At 45.0% G+C, this 19,201-nt stretch overlaps 1 protein-coding gene across 3 annotated transcripts in view; it reads left to right on the top strand.

Moving 5' to 3' along the window:
• Positions 1-19,201, top strand: part of PRXL2A (peroxiredoxin like 2A) — a 588,565-nt gene that overhangs the window by 356,284 nt on the left and 213,080 nt on the right. Inside the window, exon 4 of one of the 3 annotated variants that reach the window (XM_068255109.1) lies at positions 19,129-19,194. The exons of the other annotated variants lie outside the window; for them this stretch is intronic. Coding sequence (XP_068111210.1) covers positions 19,129-19,194 — 66 coding nt within the window. The remainder of the gene's footprint in view (positions 1-19,128; positions 19,195-19,201) is intronic. 3 annotated transcript variants of the gene reach the window in all.

Raw genomic sequence — 19,201 nt, 5'->3', positions numbered from 1 at the left:
AGCCTATACATACACTAAAGGGGGGAATCTGCCTTTATATAATAAAGGTGTGTGTGTGTGTGTGTGTGTGTGTGTGTGTGTGTGTGTGTGTGTGTGTGTGTGTGTGTGTGTGTGTGTGTGTGTGTGTGTGTGTGTGTGTGTGTGTGTGTGTGTGAAGAGGATGAATGGGGGGGGCACCAAAATCAGATTTCGCTCAGGGCGCTGTGAAACCTAAGGCCGGCCCTGATAGAGAGGGGTTCATCCAGAGAAGTGTATAATGCGAGATTTGACCTGGTTGGTTTGATCCATGCAGTCCGACTATACTCTCCCTCGAACCTCCAAATTGCAGTTATTTACCGCCCTCCAGGCCTTGCTTCTGTTTTCTTAGATCATTTCTCAGCCTGGCTTCTCCAGTTCCTATCCTCTGACATCCCTACCATCATCATGGGTGATTTTAACATTCCTATTGACACTGATAACACTGTCTCCAAAAAGCTTCTATCACTCACTTCCTCCTATGGCTTGTCTCAGTGGTTCTCTACCTCAACCCACACTGATGGCCATACGCTTGACCTCGTATTCACTCGTCTATGTTCTGACACTGACTTTACTAATGATCCACTACCACTCTCTGACCATAACCTACTTAGCTGCTCTCTCTCCTCTTTTCCTACCACCCTGGCACAAGCACACTCACATACTCGAAGAAACTATCGCAATCTAGACATTCAAACTGTCTCTGATGCCCTGGCACCTCTCCTCACACAATCCTTCACTGACCCAGACTAGGCTGCTATACACTACAACAGCTCCATTACAAAAGTCATGGATGACTTCGCCCCCCTCGTCAATGTCCGCCCTCACCATGTCAGTCGCCAACCCTGGATGACCAAGACCACTAAACAGTTAAAAAGATGCTCTAGAGCAGCTGAACAGCGCTGGAGGAAAAGTAACACAAGTGAGGACTTCATCTCATATAAAATTGCCTTGAACAACTTCAGAAATGCACTCTCCGTGGCAAAACAGTCCTATTTCTCTTCCCTAATATCTGCCCATTTACACAATCCAAAACGCTTGTTCAGCACCTTCAACGCTGTTCTCCATCCTCCTCCTTCATCTTGCTTATCAGCTGAAGAATTTGCAACATACTTCACTGATAAAATTGACAAAATCCGAAGTGAATTCTCCTTGCAGCCCTCAAATCCCACCTCCACTCCCACTCATTGACTGCCCTCTAACTTCTCTCCACTCTCTGAAACCTCTCTCTCCTCTATAATTGCCAAAGCTAATCTAACCACCTTTCACAAGTCAGTATATATTATGTTTAGCGCACACCCTTGAACGATAAGCTTCAAAACACGATCTTTAAATCTCCAGCATATTGTCCATAGACTTGCATCAATGCCAGCAGCACCTCCACCATAGACACCCACTAGTGATCAGACTCACCGGACGTATTGGCCACTGTTAGACTTGCCAATCATGCCCGATTCCAGGAAGCCTAGGTGCCTCAGGATCCTGGTGCAAATACTGCTCTGTATTGTTATCCTTTTGTTTGCACGACCTCAGAGAAAGAACCTCACATAGTGTGATACTGAGGTTCTTTCTCTGAGGTCTTGCAAACAAAAGGATAACGATATGGGTGTCTATGGTGGAGGTGCTGCTGGCATTGATTCAAGTCTATGGGCAATATGCTGGAGATTTAAAGATCATGTTTTGAAGCTTATCATTCAAGGGTGTGCGCTAACCATAATATATACTGACTTGTGAAAGGTCTGCCTAGACCTGGTGGTGGTGCACCCTGGAGGACATTGTATAATTGGCTATAGCGCTTTGAAAATTTGTTTTTGTTTTAATCTAACCACCTGTTCTTTGGATCCTATTCCCTCCTATTTCATTCCGCTCTCTTGCCTGCACTAACAACGCTATTTAACCTGTCCCTCTCCACTGGCATCTTTCCATCCCCACTCAAAAAAGATGTTGTGACACCACTACTTAAAAAACCTTCTCTAGATCCTACCACACTTGTCGACTACTGCCCAGTGTCACTTCTCCCATTTGCATCCAAACTACTTGAACGCCATATACATGCAGAATTAAGCCATTATTTATCTGCTAACTCCCTACTTGATCAGTACCAGTCTGGCTTTCGCTCTAACCACTCCACGGAAACAGCCATTACCAAAGTGGCCAATGACCTTCTTACAGCCAAATCCAAAGGTCAATTTTCCATACTCATCCTTCTTGACCTGTCATCAGCATTTGATACTGTCGACCACACCTTACTCCTACAAATACTTTCAAATGTAGGAATAAAGGGCCTTGCTCTCACTTCCTACCTCTCTGGAAGGCCCTTCACAGTCTCCTACTCAGATCAGATCTCTTCTCCTCATGCTTTGTCTGTCGGGGTTCCCCAAGGCTCTGTCCTTGGTCCTCTCCTCTTTTCCATCTACATGCATGGTCTTGGTGATTTAATCAACTCATTTGGGTTTCAATACCACCTCTATGCAGACGATACACAACTGTACCTCTCTGCCCCAGATCTTAACTCCCTCCTCAAACGTGTTCCTGACTGCTATATCTTCCCTCATGTCCTCTCGCTTCCTAAAACTTAATATGAGTAAAACAGAACTAATAATTTTTCCACCATCTCTGTCCACCTCCCTGCCTGAAGTAACAATAAATGTTAATAACACTCCCATAACTTCAGTTCCCAAAGCTCGGTGTTTGGGGGTAATATTCGACTCCTCTCTCTCTTTTATTCCTCATGTTCACTCCATAACCAGCTCCTGCCATCTCCAACTCAAAAACATATCTTGCATCCATCCTTTTCTCACTCAAGTCACAACTAAAATGTTAATACATGCTCTTAAAATTTCTTGTCTGTACTACTGCAACATACTACTTTGTGGACTACCTTCTAACAGACTGGCTCCGCTCCAGTCGGTACTGAACTCAGCTGCTTGTCTCATTCATCTTTCTTCTCGATCTTCCTCTGCCGACCCTCTTTGTCAAGCTCTGAACTGAATCCTCTGGTTAATTAGCAGCCAGTGAAAACTCCTAACCCTAACCTACAAAGCTCTCCACAATCTCTCTCCCCAATACTTACCCTCACTAATTTCCAGATACAAACCCAATCGCAATCTCAGATCGGCACATGATCTTCTGTTGTCCTCCTCTAGAATCAACTCCTCACAGAGTCACATTCACAAGACTTCGCATGCACTTCACCCCTCCTCTGGAATGCTCTCCCACAACACATCCGTCACTCGCCAACCTTTGTTACCTTTAAACGCTCTCTAAAAACACACTTGTTCCGACAAGCGTATGCGCTACCTTAGGCCACTTCCCTTTGTCCTAAGACCAAATTGCACTCCTACTAGGTATCCTAAAACACACAGCCTTTATATATTTGTTGCATACTACCCTACCTCCTGTCCCCCCCCCCCCCCCCCATTCCCTTTAGATTGTAAGCTCGCAAGGGCAGGGCTCTCTCCCCCTTTTGTGTCTTGGTAACCATTATACATTTTATTCATATTGTTACTTTGATCACTGTCATTACCAATTCTATATTTTGTATTTTGTATCATTCTCTGTATTTTGTCACTAATTATGTATCTTGTATTTTGGTGTGAACCATTGTCTGTATTATTATGTACCCCATGTTTGTTTCTTACTTTGTACAGCGCCACGGAATATGTTGGCGCTTTATAAATCAATAATAATAATAATACCTTATCAACCTTTTCCCAAACCTTGACGGTCATTAGCATGTTTAGTGTTGCTCAGGGAATTTGTCTACTCCCTCTAAAAGGAAGACTGGAGAGAGCTGTGGGAGAGCCTATTATCTCTGCTTCTAGTATATTTGCTGAGTTATGTGGGGATTGGTCAAACCACCATCTGGAAGTAACTAGAGCCCAATAATAATGTTCAAAATCAGGTAGTCAAATACCCCCATTACGTTGGTCCAACTGCAAGGCTGTCAATGCAATACGATAGTGCCATAAAAAGGATGAAATACCCTTTTTAATTTCTTTAAAATATTTAGATGGAATAAGTACAGAGCTGTTTCTAAAATAGTATAAGAATTAAGGAAGCATATTCATTTAGATGGCATTGGCACAACCGGTCAGAGATAGGGTAAGAGTCTGTCAGGTTTTACATTTTTGCTGATTTGAGAGAGTACCGGTTCTAAATTTAGGCTGTAGTAGTCATTAATATTTTTTGTGATCTTGATGCCCAAGTAAGTGATTTCAGAGACCCATTGCAATGGCGTAGGAGCTGGTTATAGGAGTAGCTGTGCATCCAGCTATATTATTACAGACTTGCCCCAGTTCACTTTAAATCCTGAAAATTTACTGTACTTCTTAACCTCCCTACTGCAGCAAAAACATGCTGAAAGGGGTATGGACGAGCCAAGCTCGTCCATGCAGCCAGAGCAGTGCGGCGACGTCTCTTCCTTCTAGATCCTCCTGCCACCTCCTTCCTTGTCCCCCTGCCTCTCTCTTCCCATACCCCCTCCCTCCCTCCCTTCCGATCTCCCAGCAGCTTCCCCTTTCCTCTGTAGCGATGTGAGACGAGAAGGGGTGTTTTACTCACCAGAGGCTCTCTCTTGCGATGATCGCAGATTCTCCTCTGCTGTACAGCCCCCAGCTACTGTATACGTCATCAGCCACGTCCCCAGTACTGTAAACAGTATCCTGGAGCTGTACACGGAGGAGAATCTGCGATCATCGCTGGAGAGAGCCTCTAGTGAGTAAAACACCCCTTCTCTTCTCACAGCGCTGCATGGGGATTAGAATGGAGGGGGAAAGCTGCTGGGGAATCCGAAAGGCGGGAGGGGGACACATGCCTGGCTAATTGTAGCAGCTATAGCTGCTAGCAGTATTGGGGACACATTCTGACTAATTGTAGCAGCTTTAGCTGCTAACTATTTTGGGGACACATTCCTGGCTAGCAGCTATAGCTGGCTAACTATACTGGTGACATTTATAACTGGATACCTATACTGCAGCACGTATACCTGGCTACCTTATACTCTTTTCCTTCTTCCTGACTACCTTATACTCAGACACCTATACCTGGCTAACCTATATTGGGGTAACTATGTCTGTAACTATACTTACCATCGTGTACCTCCAATGGCTTCCCCAGCGTCCTCTTCCATGTCCCTCGGCGGATTTGCTTCTCCTTCTCCCTCGGCAATTACATGTTCCCCGGCGATTGATGTTGATGACACCAGGGCCACGCAGCATCATCAATATCTGGCGGCAAACTATTTTTTGGGGGGGTTTTGTATTGAATTCAATATTAAAAAAAAAAAGATTACAAAAAAATGCTAGAAAATTATTTGAAGTTAATTGAAACACTTTTTGCACAGAAATCCTGGGGAAATTGAACGCCAGGGAGGCTACTGAGGTTTAGCGTGTTTAAAAGTGAGGGTCCAGAGTCCGCTAGGTATAAAAGGAGGTAGTCTGCGTACAAGACTTCACCCCTTTTTTTCCCACTAGGGGGATGTCCTGTTGGGAGGTCTGATCGCCGCCGCCTAGTTGTGCCTAGCGGGGGGGGGTGCTCCTCAAAGCCCCCCTCCGCAACGATATTCCCCCTCCCTCTCCTTCCCTCCCTCCCCTTCTCAATATAGGTGGTACAGGACAGCGATCCGTCCTGTCCCGCCTCATATAGGCTTCAGCCTATCAGATGGCGGCGATCCCCGGCCAATCAGAGGCTAGGGATCGGCGATCTCCTTTACCGTAAAATGTAAACACCGGAGATTACGTCCCCGGGTGTTTACATTTAGCCTGCGAGACGCGATCGGAGGCTCGCAGGCTGTTCACGGAGCCCCGCTCCGTGAACGGACAGGAAACGGCCACTCGAACGAGCGGCCGTTTCCATGGAAACACAGGTGGGACCAGCGGCTGGTTGTTAAGTGGTTAATTATTTGTAATAAGACTGGTACAGGTGGTGGGCCGCCACAGTCTCTGGCAGTGACGGAGTATGAGGATGTAGTGGAACCCTTCCTAAGAACCCAGGCCCTGCATGGCATCCTCGGGGGCTATGATGTCGATTTACCGAGTTCACCATCTTCAGAAGCAGGTCATTGATGAAGCGGTTGTATTATTAACCTCCTTGGCAGTATGGACGAGCTCAGCTCGTCCATGATCGTTGGAGGGCGCCGCTCAGGCCGCGCTGGGCCCTCGCCGCCGATGCGCCGCTACCCGCCGCGTAACCGCCCCCCTCCCCGAGACCCGTGCGCAGCCTGGCCAATCAGTGCCTGGCAGCGCTGAGGGGTGGATCGGGACTTTGACGTCATCACGGTCGTCATGGCGACGGGGGAAGCCCTTAAGGAAATCCCATTCAGAACGGGATTTCCTTACGTGGGTACGCGCCGGCGGCGATCGAAGCTACGCGCCCGATGGACGCCGCAGGGAGGGGGGGGCATCATGTAGCTAGCGCTAGGCTAACTACATAATTTAAAAAAAAAAAGAATTAAAAAAAAACTGCTGTGCTGCCACCCTGGCGCAGGTAATAGAACATCAGGGTGGTTAATGACAAATTAAGTTTGACGTGTTTTACTATGGTTGTTACGTCAATACTGAATGACAATTTGTTTCTATTTTTTTCCCTATTTCCATTATAAATTCATGCAGCTGAGTGTGCGTCTGTGGTAAATGTGTCGGTCATGAAATCCAGTGATGCCGTCACAGAATCTGCTGAGTGCGTTTCAGCTGCAGCTGCAGCAACTGGTGAGTGTTTGTTAAAAAAAAAAGGGGGAACTGAAGTGAGAGTGCTACGGTGGCTGCCATATTGATCTCCTTTTAAACAATACCAGTTGTCCGGCTGTCCTGCTGATCTATTTGACTACAATAGTGTCTGACTTAACAACTTAAACAAGCATGCAGCTAATCTTGTCTGATCTTACAATAATGTCACAAACACCTGATCTGCTGTATGCTTGTTCAGGGGCTATGGCTTAAGCCGCATCTACACCATACATTTTTTTGTGTAATTCGATTCATCGATTGGATTCGATTAATTCCAACATGTCCGATCGGGGATTCGATTCGATTGGTAGTGTGATCGATTTGCCAATGTTTTGCAATGACATTCCACCACACTATCGAATCCCGATTGGACATGTTGGAATTAATCTTTCCAACTAAGATGTTGCGTTAGATGCCACGTTAACCACTTGAGGACCACAGTCTTTTCGCCCCTTAAGGACCAGAGCCTTTTTTTCCATTCAGACCACTGCAGCTTTCACGGTTTATTGCTTGGTCATACAACCTACCACCTAAATGAATTTTACCTCCTTTTCTTGTCACTAATACAGCTTTCTTTTGGTGCTATTTGATTGCTGCTGCGTGTTTTACTTTTTATTATATTCATCAAAAAAGACATGAATTTTGTCAAAAAAATGACTTTTTTAACTTTCTGTGCTGACATTTTTCAAATAAAGTAAAATTTCCTATACATTTGAGCGCGAAAGTTATTGTGCTACATGTCTTTGATTAAAAAAAAACATTCAGTGTATATTTATTGGATTGGCTAAAAGTTATAGCGTTTACAAACTATGGTGCCAAAAGTGAATTTTCCCATTTTCAAGCATCTCTGACTCTTCTGACCCCCTGTCAAGTTTCATGAGGTGCTAAAATTCCAGGATAGTATAAATACCCCCCAAATGACCCCATTTTGGAAAGAAGACATCCCAAAGTATTCAGTAAGAGGCATGGTGAGTTCATAGAATATTTTATTTTATGTCACAAGTTAGCGGAAAATGACACTTTGTGACAAAAATAAAAAAAGTTTCCATTTCTTCTAACTTGCGACAAAAAAAAAATGAAATCTGCCACGGACTCACTATGCTCCTCTCTGAATACATTGAAGGGTCTACTTTCCAAAATGGGGTCATTTGTGGGGTGTGTTCACTGTCCTGGCATTTTGGGGGGTGCCTAATTGTAAGCACTCCTGTAAAGCCTAAAGATGCTCATTGGACTTTGGGCCCCTTAGCGCAGTTAGGCTGCAAAAAAGTGCCACACATGTGGTATTGCCGTACTCAGGAGAAGTAGTATAATGTGTTTTGGGGTGTATTTTTACACATACCCATGCTGGGTGGGAGAAATATCTCCGTAAATGACAATTTTTTATTTTTTTTTTACACACAACTGTCTATTTACAGAGATATTTCTCCCACTCAGCATGGGTATGTGTAAAAATACACCCCAAAACACATTATACTACTTCTCCTGAGTACGGCGATACCACATGTGTGGCACTTTTTTGCACCCTAACTGCGCTAAGGGGCCCAAAGTCCAATGAGTACCTTTAGGATTTCACAGGTCATTTTGCGACATTTGGTTTCAAGACTACTCACGGTTTAGGGCCCCTAAAATGCCAGGGCAGTATAGGAACCCCACAAATGACCCCATTTTAGAAAGAGAACACCCCAAGGTATTCCGTTAGGAGTATGGTGAGTTCATAGAAGATTTTTTTTTGTCACAAGTTAGCGGAAATTGATTTTAATTGTGTTTTTCACAAAGTGTCATTTTCCGCTAACTTGTGACAAAAAATAAAATCTTCTATGAACTCAGATGCTGGGTGCGAGAAATATCTCTGTAAATGACAATTGTTTGATTTTTTTTTTACACACAATTGTCCATTTACAGAGAGATTTCTCCCACCCAGCATGGGTATGTATAAAAATACAACCCAAAACACATTATACTACTTCTTCTGAGTACGGCGATACCACATGTGTGACACTTTTTTGCAACCTAGGTGCGCTAAGGGGCCTAACGTCCTATTCACAGGTCATTTTGAGGCATTTGGATTCTAGACTACTCCTCACGGTTTAGGGCCCCTAAAATGCCAGGGCAGTATAGGAACCCTACAAGTGACCCCATTTTAGAACTCGTCATACACCTAACAGAATACCTTGGGGTGTCTTTTTTCTAAAATGGGGTCACTTGTGGGGTTCCTATACTGCCCTGGCATTTTACAGGCCCAAAACCGTGAGTAGTCGGGAAATCAAATTTCTCAAAATGACTGTTCAGGGGTATAAGCATCTGCAAATTTTGATGACAGGTGGTCTATGAGGGGGCAAATTTTGTGAAACCGGTCATAAGCAGGGTGGCCTCTTAGATGACAGGTTGTATTGGGCGTGATCTGATGGATAGGAGTGCTAGGGGGGTGACAGGAGGTGATTGATGGGTGTCTCAGTGGGTGGTTAGAGGGGAAAATAGATGCAATCAATGCACTGGGGAGGTGATCGGAAGGGGGTCTGAGGGTTTGGCTGAGTGATCAAGAGCCCACACGGGGCAAAGTAGGGCCTGATCTGATGGGTAGGTGTGCTAGGGGGTGACAGGTGGTGACAGGAGGTGATTGATGGGTGTCTCAAGGTGTGATTAGAGGGGGGAAATAGATGCAAGCAATGCACTGGCGAGGTGATCAGGGCTGGGGTCTGAGGGCGTTCTGAGGGTGTGAGCGGGTGTTTGGGTGCCCTAGGGGCAGATAGGGGTCTAATCTGATGGGTATCAGTGACGGGCTGATTGATGGGTGATGAGTGGGTGATTAGATGGCAGAACAGATGTAAACAATGCACTTTGGAGGTGATCTGAGGGTAGGTCTGGGGCAATCTGATGGTGTGGGTGGGTGATCAGATTGCCCGCAAGGGCAGGTTAGGGGCTGATTGATGGGTGGCAGTGACAGGGGGTGATTGATGGGTGGCAGTGACAGGGGGTGATTGATAGGTGATTGACAGGTGATCAGTGGGTTATTACAGAGAAGAACAGATGTAAATATTGCACTGGCGAATTGATAAGGGGGGGTCTGAGGGCAATCTGAGCGTGTGGGGCGGGTGATTGGGTGCCCACAAGGGGCAAATTAGGGTCTATTCTGATGGGTAACAGTGACAGGTCGTGATAGGGAGTGATTGACGGGTAATTAGTGGGTGTTTAGAGGAGAGAACAGATGTAAACACTGCACTTGGGAGGTGATCTGATGTCGGATCTGCGGGCAATCTATTGGTGTGGGTGGGTGATCAGATTGCCCGCAAGGGGCAGGTTAGGGGGTGATTGATGGGTGGCAGTGACAGGGGGTGATTGATGGGTGGCAGTGACAGGGGGGGATTGATGGGTGGCAGTGACAGGGGGGGATTGATGGGTGGCAGTGACAGGGGGGATTGATGGGTGATTGATAGGTGATTGACAGGTGATCAGTGGGTTATTACAGGGAAGAACAGATGTAAATAATAATGCACTAGCGAATTGATAAGGGGGGGTCTGAGGGCAATCTGAGCGTGTGGGCGGGTGATTAGGTGCCCGCAAGGGGCAGATTAGGGTCTAATCTGATGGTTAACAGTGATAGGGGGTGATTGATGGGTAATAAGTGGGTGTTTTAGGGTAGAGAACAGATGTAAACACTGCACTTGGGAGGTGATCTGACGTCGGATCTGCGGGCGATCTTTTGGTGTGGGTGGGTGATCAGATTGCCCGCAAGGGGCAGGTAAGGGGCTGATTGATGGGTGGCAGTGACAGGGGGTGATTGATGGGTGGCAATGACAGGGGGTGATTGATGGGTGATTGACAGGTGATTGGCAGGTGATCAGGGGGATAGATGCATACAGTACACTGGGGGGGGGGGGTCTGGGGAGAAACTGAGGGGTGGGTGATCAGGAGGGAGCAGGGGACAGATTAGGGTTAAAAAAAATAGCGTTTATAGATAGTGACAGGGAGTGATGGATGGGTGATTAGGGGGGTGATTGGGTGCAAACAGGGGTTTGGGGGGTGGGCAACGGGGGGTCTGAGGGGTGCTATGGGCGATCAGAGGGAAGGGAGGGGCAGGATCAGTGTGCTTGGTGCAGACTAGGGTGGCTGCAGCCTGCCCTGGTGGTCCCTCGGACACTGGGGCCACCAGGGCAGGAGGCAGCCAGTATAATAGGCTTTGTATACATTACAAAGCCTATTATACTGTTTACATGCGGCGATCCAGGTGCTAGTACCCCGCCGGCGCTTCCGAACGGCCGGCAGGTTACAGCGCGAGGGGGCGGAGCCAGTCGCCGGCGGCTGATCGCGTCACGAATGACGCGATCGCCGCATAACCACGCCTGCAGCCGCCCCCGCCGAAGGGCGTATTGCGGTCGTTTAGGCCCGGACTTTGCCGTCGCCCATCGGCTGGGGGCGGTCCTTAAGTGGTTAAGGTCGCATAACGTGCCACCCTAACGCAACACATAGTGGGGTTGAAGTTGGACGTCAGATTAAGCCATGTTTTTTTTTCACAATTCAAGCTTTATTAAACAAAAAAAAGCATTTGTCAATACAGTAAACAGTAGACCAATATTGGTCAAAGTCAGATAGTTGCAGTTATATAAATGAGATATAACAGAACCGCAGGTTAACAGAATAATATATCTTATACCTTTTGTCAATATCAAGTACATTATTTCTGATGAGATATGGGTGATACAGATCGTTGGGGTGGAATATAGCTGTCCACACATGTGTCATAAAGAGGGGAGAGAGAAATTAAGGGTAGGGGTTCAGGAAGAGTAAATTGTTTTTAGGACAGGGTATATGAAATCTAGGTTTAAGACCTCATAATATTTTTATACTCCTCTGTACATTGATAATCAAACCATACCATCCAGGTGAAAGAGTGTTTTTTGCTTTGATCATTTGCTATATGAATTAGGTTTTCCATTTTTTCAATGGAATCAACCCGCTTGATCCAGTCTTTGATTGAAGGGGAGATAACCGATTTCCAGTAGACGGGTATCAGGGCTCTGGCTGCATAAATCATGTGGATTTGTAGGGATCGTTTGTATAGTTTGGTAGGGTCTTTTGTATTATGTAGAAGTAAGCTATCTGGGGAGAAAGCGATCTGAGTACATGAAACCTTTTCCATAATTTGGTGGACCTGTTTCCAATAGGGTTTTATGGAAGGGCATGACCAAAAAATGTGTAAGAGCGTACCTTGGTGTAGGCCACATCTCCAACAGTAGTCTGAAGTGGAAGGGTATATTTTATGTAGTACAATTGGGGTTCTGTACCAGCGAGAAATGATCTTATAGCCGAGTTCTTGTGTGTTAACACATAAAGAACCTTTGTGATTCAGTGTAAGAATTTTTTTGCCATTGATCTGTGTGGAATTTCATTCCCAGGTCAGTTTCCCATTGTCCCTGATATTTGGATTTGTTTTGGTCAGAGTCTGTTAGCAATAATTGATAAAGCAGCGAGATTAAGTGTCTTGGTGTATCTTTCGTCAGGATCAGGTTTTCAAATGGTGTAAGAGGTTTTACCCAGTCGAATTTGTTTTTTAGAGAATTTAGGTAATGTCTGAGTTGGAAGTATTGCCATTGAGTGAGGACGGCGTCATCCCTTAGGGAAGAGATCTCTGAGTATGTTTTGACTGAAGCATTGAAAATAAAGTCTTTTATTCTGGGAGTCTCATTGTTTGGCCAGTTTTGGAAAAATGGGATATCAAGAGCTGGCGAGAAGGCTAAGTTGCTTGATAGCGGAGTTAACTTGCCAGGGAGAGATGATAACCCCAGGGATGGCACCGTCCTCCTCCTTGTTTTAACCGTAGCTGAGATCAATGGGTTAGCCCAGGATTTTTGTTCAGCTGGAGAAATATCGGTCCAGCCTAGTGCTGGAGCCATGATACCCGTAGTTTCCTGTTCAATCAAAACCCACTGTTTTGGTGTCTTAGAGTTTGACCATTCAATTGATCTACATAATTGAGATGCAACATGGTAAGTGTGTAAATCTGGAAGGGCTACTCCACCATTTTCTTTTGGCAGGATGAGTGTTGTTCGTTTGATTCTTGGGGGTTTGCCCCCCCCAGATAAATTTGTTTACATGTTTTTGGATGTCTCTCAGATAAAAAGGTGGCAGAGATATAGGGAGGCATTGGCTTACGTATAAAAATATGGGAAGTAGGTTCATTTTGACCGATGCCATGCGGCCAAACCAGGAGAGACTTTTCTTTTGACCCCAACTCAGAAGGTCGGCCTTCAACGCAGTTCCAAGAGTTTCATAATTTTTCTTAAATAGATCCTTAAAGCAGGATGTTAAGTTAATACCTAGGTAGCGTAGATGTTCTGAGGTCCAAGAAAATGCAAATGAGGCTTTACATGTTTCCACCACCTTTGAGTCAATGGACACATTCAAAGCTTGTGACTTGCGGAGGTTTATTTTTAAGTTAGAAATATTGCCATATTCCTCAAAGGCTTTGATCAAGTTGGGGAGTGATATTATGGGATCCCTTAGATAAAAGAGGTGGTTGTCTGCGAAAGCAGCTACCACATTGTATGATGAACCTATTTTGATACATTTAATTGCTTGATTTTTTCTTATGGCGTTTAGGAAAGGTTCTAGCGTAAGTATGTATATAAGTGGGGAGAGGGGGCATCCCTGTCTTGTTCCATTTTTAATTGTAAGCGTTTTAGATAAGCAACCGTTTGCCTTCACCTGTGCAGAAGGGTTTGAGTAGAGTATGTCAATCAATTGTAGCATAAAGGGTCCCAAGCCAAGGTTCGCTAGGGTGGCACGCATGTAGTCCCATGCCACCCTGTCGAAAGCTTTTTCTGAGTCTGTGGAAAGAACAAACGCTTTAATGTCATGTTTTTTAGCGTATGCCATAACTGCATTTGTCCTCATGACATTATCTTTCGCTTCTCTCCCTGGTATAAAACCAGTTTGATCATTTCCAATATGATCAGGGACATAAGGGAGTATTCTATTGGCCAAGATTTTTGCTAGGATTTTCGCATCAAGATTTAATAAAGAAATTGGTCTGTAGTTCGAGCAATATTGTAAGTCTTTGTCTGCCTTCGGTATCACTGCTATGTGGGCAGCTAAAAATTGCGTGGAGGGGGTGAAAGATGGGGTTACTGCGTTGAAGGCCGAAACAAATGCCTGGGCTAGAATGTGTTTGAATAGTTTGTAATACTGAGATGTAAAGCCATCAGGGCCTGGAGCTTTGCCAGCTTTTAGGGCTTTTACTGCCATAAAAAATTCGTTGGTGGTCAGGGGAGATTCCATCTCCTCTTTCTCATCAGTTGTCATGGAGAGAGGGTTACAGTGTTTTTGGAGAAATTCTGAGATCTTGGTTTGTCTAGCAGAGGACAACTCCTGAGATTCTGAGGAGGTGTTTAAGTTATATAGAGAATGATAGTAATTTCTGAATTCTTCTACAATCTCCTCAGATTTCACTATTTTCTTTTGTTTACTGTCAACAATGGAGGGGATGTGTCTGCAAATTGATTGTTTTTTGAGCGCTCTAGCTAGGTATTACCCACTTTTATTGCCAAGTTCGTAAAAGATTTTTTTCCCCGCTAGAATTTTGCGCTTGGCGTCTGTAAATAATGAGTGTAGTTTTGTTCTTTCTAAAGACAATTCCTCCATTGTTTGGACAGCCGCAGTCTGTTTATGCATTTTCTCTAGTTTGGCAATGTCTGCTAATACAGCAACTACTCCCTCTTCTCTTTCTTTTTTGAGTTTAGCTCCCATTTTGATTAACTGTCCCCTGACCACCGGTTTGTGAGCTTCCCATATTGTTATACCTGAGACATCCGGAGTATTGTTTAACTCAAAGTATGATTGTAGTGAGTGTGAAATGGTCTGTGTCCTAGCTTTGTCCGCTAACAAGTTAGGGTTGAGTCTCCAACACCATGTCTTTGAAGTCTGTTCAGGAAGTGTCAGTGTCAGGAATATTGGTGCGTGGTCAGAGATGGATATGTTTCCAATTTTAGATTCTGATATTAACGAAAGGTCACGCTGGCTCACAAAAAAGTAGTCGATCCTAGAGTATTTATTATGGAGACGTGAGAAGTAGGTATAGTCCTTCTCTTTAGGGTGTGAGATACGCCATGGGTCCAGTAGAGATAGACGTTGTAGGTTTGTTTTTAAATATCTAAGGGCCCTGTAAGAAAGTATGGAAGAACCATTAGAACAATCTACTAGAGGGTGAAGGGGTACATTAAAATCTCCACCCATAATAAGGATACCTTGGGTGAATCCTTGTAACGTGTGTATGGTAGTGGAGAGAAAGGATGTCTGTTGTTTGTTAGGCGCGTATATGTTTGCCAGCGTGACCTGTCGTCGGTGTACTCTACCTTTAACAAATATAAAGCGTCCCTCCGGGTCTTTTTCAACTTCCTCCAGTATGAAGGGTAAATCTTTGTGCACAAAGATAGAGACCCCTTTTGTTTTTGAAGTGGGTGAGGTGGCATGAAATGCCACTGGGAATCTTGAGTCAAATCTTGATGGGATATGATTCGTACGGAAGTGGGTTTCCTGAACATAGGCAATGTGAGATTTTTCTTTGCGGAAAAATTCAAAAATTGTAGATCTCTTTTCAGGTGTGTTTAGGCCGTTCACATTTAGGGATGAGATATTCATTTGTGTGGGGCCTACCGAGGTGTATGTAGTTTCCTTATTCATTGCATGTATGGTATTGATCAACTCGATCACAGGTTCTAGGGTGTTAGAATGTAGTCGATTGTGGTTTGTATCGGCCGGGAGGAAGAAAAAGGGGGGGTCGAAGTGGGAGAAAGAGACAAGAAAGTAAAGTGTGAAGAGTGTAGTGTGACACATATGTGGTCAGCTCTTGTTTATGTGTTCTGTATCACAGCACCCAATATCAGAACTATCTGTGAAAAGCCCTTCACGTGAGCACAATGAGGTGTGTTGTGCTCACCTACGATGTGGGGCAGATTGGTCAGTGTATATCTAGGTACACCGTGTGAGGATCGTGGAAGGCGACGGGAGATTCGTGCCCAATAGAAATCACTATATAAGAAAATAAGAATTCAAATATAAGAGTCTATTGCTGTGTCCGCCTATACATAGACCAATTTGTCCCCTTAAAGCTGTATGTACATCCAATTGGATAAAACTAGAAAACAGATTCAATGTGGAAAACATCCACTTCATAGCAGAACATAACAAAACATAACTGAGCCGTGCAAATAGGTTTTGATAATACAGTAAGTGTCTCTTTTGTTAAAATGTGACAAATTCCCGAGTTATAACTATTACGGGGGATAGGGGGGGAGGGGGGGACAGGGAGGCAAATAGAAAACAGGGAAAGGCAACCTTCGCTGCGCGGTATGCATGTACCAGCTTATAAAGAAGACCGACCGCCCAGGGTGGGACCGCAGTAGGGATACAAGCGTAAAAATTAACATTAAGGAAAAATATGATGTTCGCAGTCCCACCGTGAGCAGAAATCGCTTCAACATTGCACCCCCCCTCCCCCCGCCCAGGGAGAAAAGACCAACAGCCATCCGCATAGTTACAGAGTTCTAGTAGGATGAATAGTGAGTACTCTCAGGACCATAAATGTAGTATATATAACTTTAAACAGAGACATCTTGCATGCTAAGATCACCCCTTTAATCGCCCACCTCCCCCCCCCCCCCCACACAGAGTGAAAAAGCTTCTGAGTAAGTGAACTCCGATTCCTGTTAAGTCCAGAAACATGGTTATCATAAAGTGACCAATTCTCTTGATCCTCCAGGGACCATGACAAGGCACCTAATGTAGGTATGCCGTGTTATAGTGTGAGATGTACCCATAGTGGGTAGTGACGGTGTAGCCTTTATACCCAGTCCTCCATAAGATGTTATTAATGGATCGCCATCTGGGCAGTCCTCTTGTTGTGGGATGGGTAATGGCCGTTTAAATGTTTAAAATATGGGCATCGGACCTGATGGTATACTTGGAGGGCATCGGGGGAAACTGAGGGGGAGGGGGTCATGAAGCAGAAATAAAGGGAAAAGACTGAGGTGGAGGTGGGGATAGTAACCAACAGTCAGTATGGGGATCTTAAAGGGTGAAACACTCTCCTAAAAGGAGAAACATAGCATACCCTCCGGTGCGTTAGTCCTCGTCCGAGAGTTCCTGTAGGGGGTCTTCTGTTTGAGACTGGTTTCTTGCTGTTTTGGTGGAGGTTAAATCTGCATTGCTAGAGACTTCTTCCTCTTCGTTTTGGTCTTTGGATCTGTATCTTTTATTTGCTTGCGAAGAGTAGGATGATAAGTCGCCGTCCCAGTCTGGGAGGTCTGGGGCAGAGATGCCTAAGTCGTCACAGAAGCCCGCTAGGCCTGAGATGGAGCGCAGGGTGTAGATTTTCCCGTCTGTTTGTACTGTGAGCGCAACTGGAAAGCGCCATCTGTACGCCATACCTTTCTCTTTTAAAGCAGTTAGTAGCGGTTTCATTGCTCTACGTTTGGATAGAGTGATAGGAGAGAGGTCCTGGTAGAGCTGAATGTTAGTATCATTAAATGAGATAGCTTCTTGGCTTCTGGCTGCCCGCATAATTTCTTCTTTTAAGATAAATGATTCTAGGCAGCAGATTATGTCTCTGGGCTGCGTACCTTCAGAGGCTCTCGGTCTCAAAGCTCTATGTGCACGTACAAAGCCAATTGGGGTGTCCGCGGGCCTATCTAGCAGGTCGTTAAAGATGGCGGATAGTGCTTTCACTAAATTGTCCTGTGTCACCGATTCCGGCAGGCCTTTCACCCGTACATTGCATCTTCTGCCCCTATTATCGAGGTCTTCAAGTCGTCTAGCATGATCATCCAGTCTTTCTTTATGGATTTGATCCGTTTGGCGGAGTTTTTTCAGCTTGAGGTCTCTTTTCTCACCCACCGCCTCTAACGTGTGTAGCCTCTGGCCTATAGCCGCTACATCGCTACGGACTTCCGCTATGGCATTTTGGAAGGAGGTTTTTATATCTTCAGCCATGGCGTACATGTCTGCCAAGGTCGGGGCTTTGAGGTGCTTGTCAGCCGGCTTGGATGTCGTAGGCGGGGAGGATTCCGGAGATGAGCGGGTGGAGGCCGGATCCTTCGGCGGCGCCATCTTTGAGGTTTGTGAGCGGAGATTGAGTGAGTGGAATATCTCGGGGACTGTTCTCCCTACTTGTGTCTGGCTCAGTTTGTTGTGTGCAAGGTTTTGATTGCTGTCTCCGTGGAGTCTTTTTATCCATGGGGGGTTAGCGGGGAGAAGCACGAGAGCAGCTTTAGGCGGACGGGTAGCAGGAGCTCAGAGTTAGGCAGCCATCTCGATGCGTCGCCAAGCCACGCCCCCTCCAGATTAAGCCATGTTATGCAGCTCTTGGTGTGCTGTTTTCGTTCTATCTATACTGATAGAACAGCAGCTCCAGGATAGTGATGGGAAGTCCGGATCTTTTCAAGGATTCGGATGATTCAAATCGGATCATTGATAAGATCTGGATCTTTGAACCGAATCATTTGAATCATTTTACTAGGGAAGCAGACTGGGGGTGAAATGACTAGCAGGACACAACTTTCCCTGCACTGTACATTCTGTATGTTCTTGTTTCTTCCAGACAGACATCCACTGTGAATTCAATCGTTCATTGTGGTGATCCGGATGATTCGACTCACAAAAAAGATCCGGATCAAATGAATGATTCATTCATGATCTGGACAACACCACGAGTCCAGGTTACGTCAGCACAGTGCAGTGAATATTAATTAGCCATGTGGCTAGTCACTGAGCATGTGCAAGCAGCCTAAAGCCCAGTAGAACGCACAGCATGCTGCACTTTCATGCAACGTGTAGCGTTACAATGTAACGCAACGTGGGCACATTGAATTTTCATTACTGTGAGTTGGGCTGCGTTACAAGCTGCTGTAACGTGGGACTTCGTCTCACTGTGAAAGCAGCCTTAATCGACTCAAATCGCACAAAAACATTGTATGGTGTAGATGGGCTTTAATTTGGCCTTTAAAGGTTGTGTGTATGATAATCTTACTACAAGCATATTTTTCACAATACATTTATGTCACTATATGTGTTCTGAATATGCTTGTTCCAGGTCTTGGACTACAAGTATCAGAACAACAGCTTCTGGATTGCTGGCAGTCCATTTATTTTTTGAATGCATGTAAAAAAATGTAAATTATTTATTGATATACAACTACATTGGATGCTGAATGGATGCAATCAAAATGCCTCCAATGAATGCCTATTATCCTGTTTACATCTTATTCATTCATACAGATGTGGAACTGATGCAGAAATTACATAGTCATTCACTGGATGTTAGTTGTTAAAAAATCCACTCTGCATGCAATCTGCATTTTTGGAATACAGGCCATAACTGGTGTAATTTTATTGATAGGTGACAGTGAAGCAGCAGATGTTGCAATTGTGTCTGAGCCCACATTTGATGATGCAACATCAGCTGGTGAGTG

Source organism: Hyperolius riggenbachi, chromosome 10 (genome assembly GCF_040937935.1).
Source record: "Hyperolius riggenbachi isolate aHypRig1 chromosome 10, aHypRig1.pri, whole genome shotgun sequence".
NCBI classification, from domain to species: Eukaryota; Metazoa; Chordata; class Amphibia; order Anura; family Hyperoliidae; genus Hyperolius; species Hyperolius riggenbachi.
The sequence above is the reverse complement of the archived record's forward strand: the minus strand, read 5'-3'. Positions and strand labels throughout refer to the sequence as shown.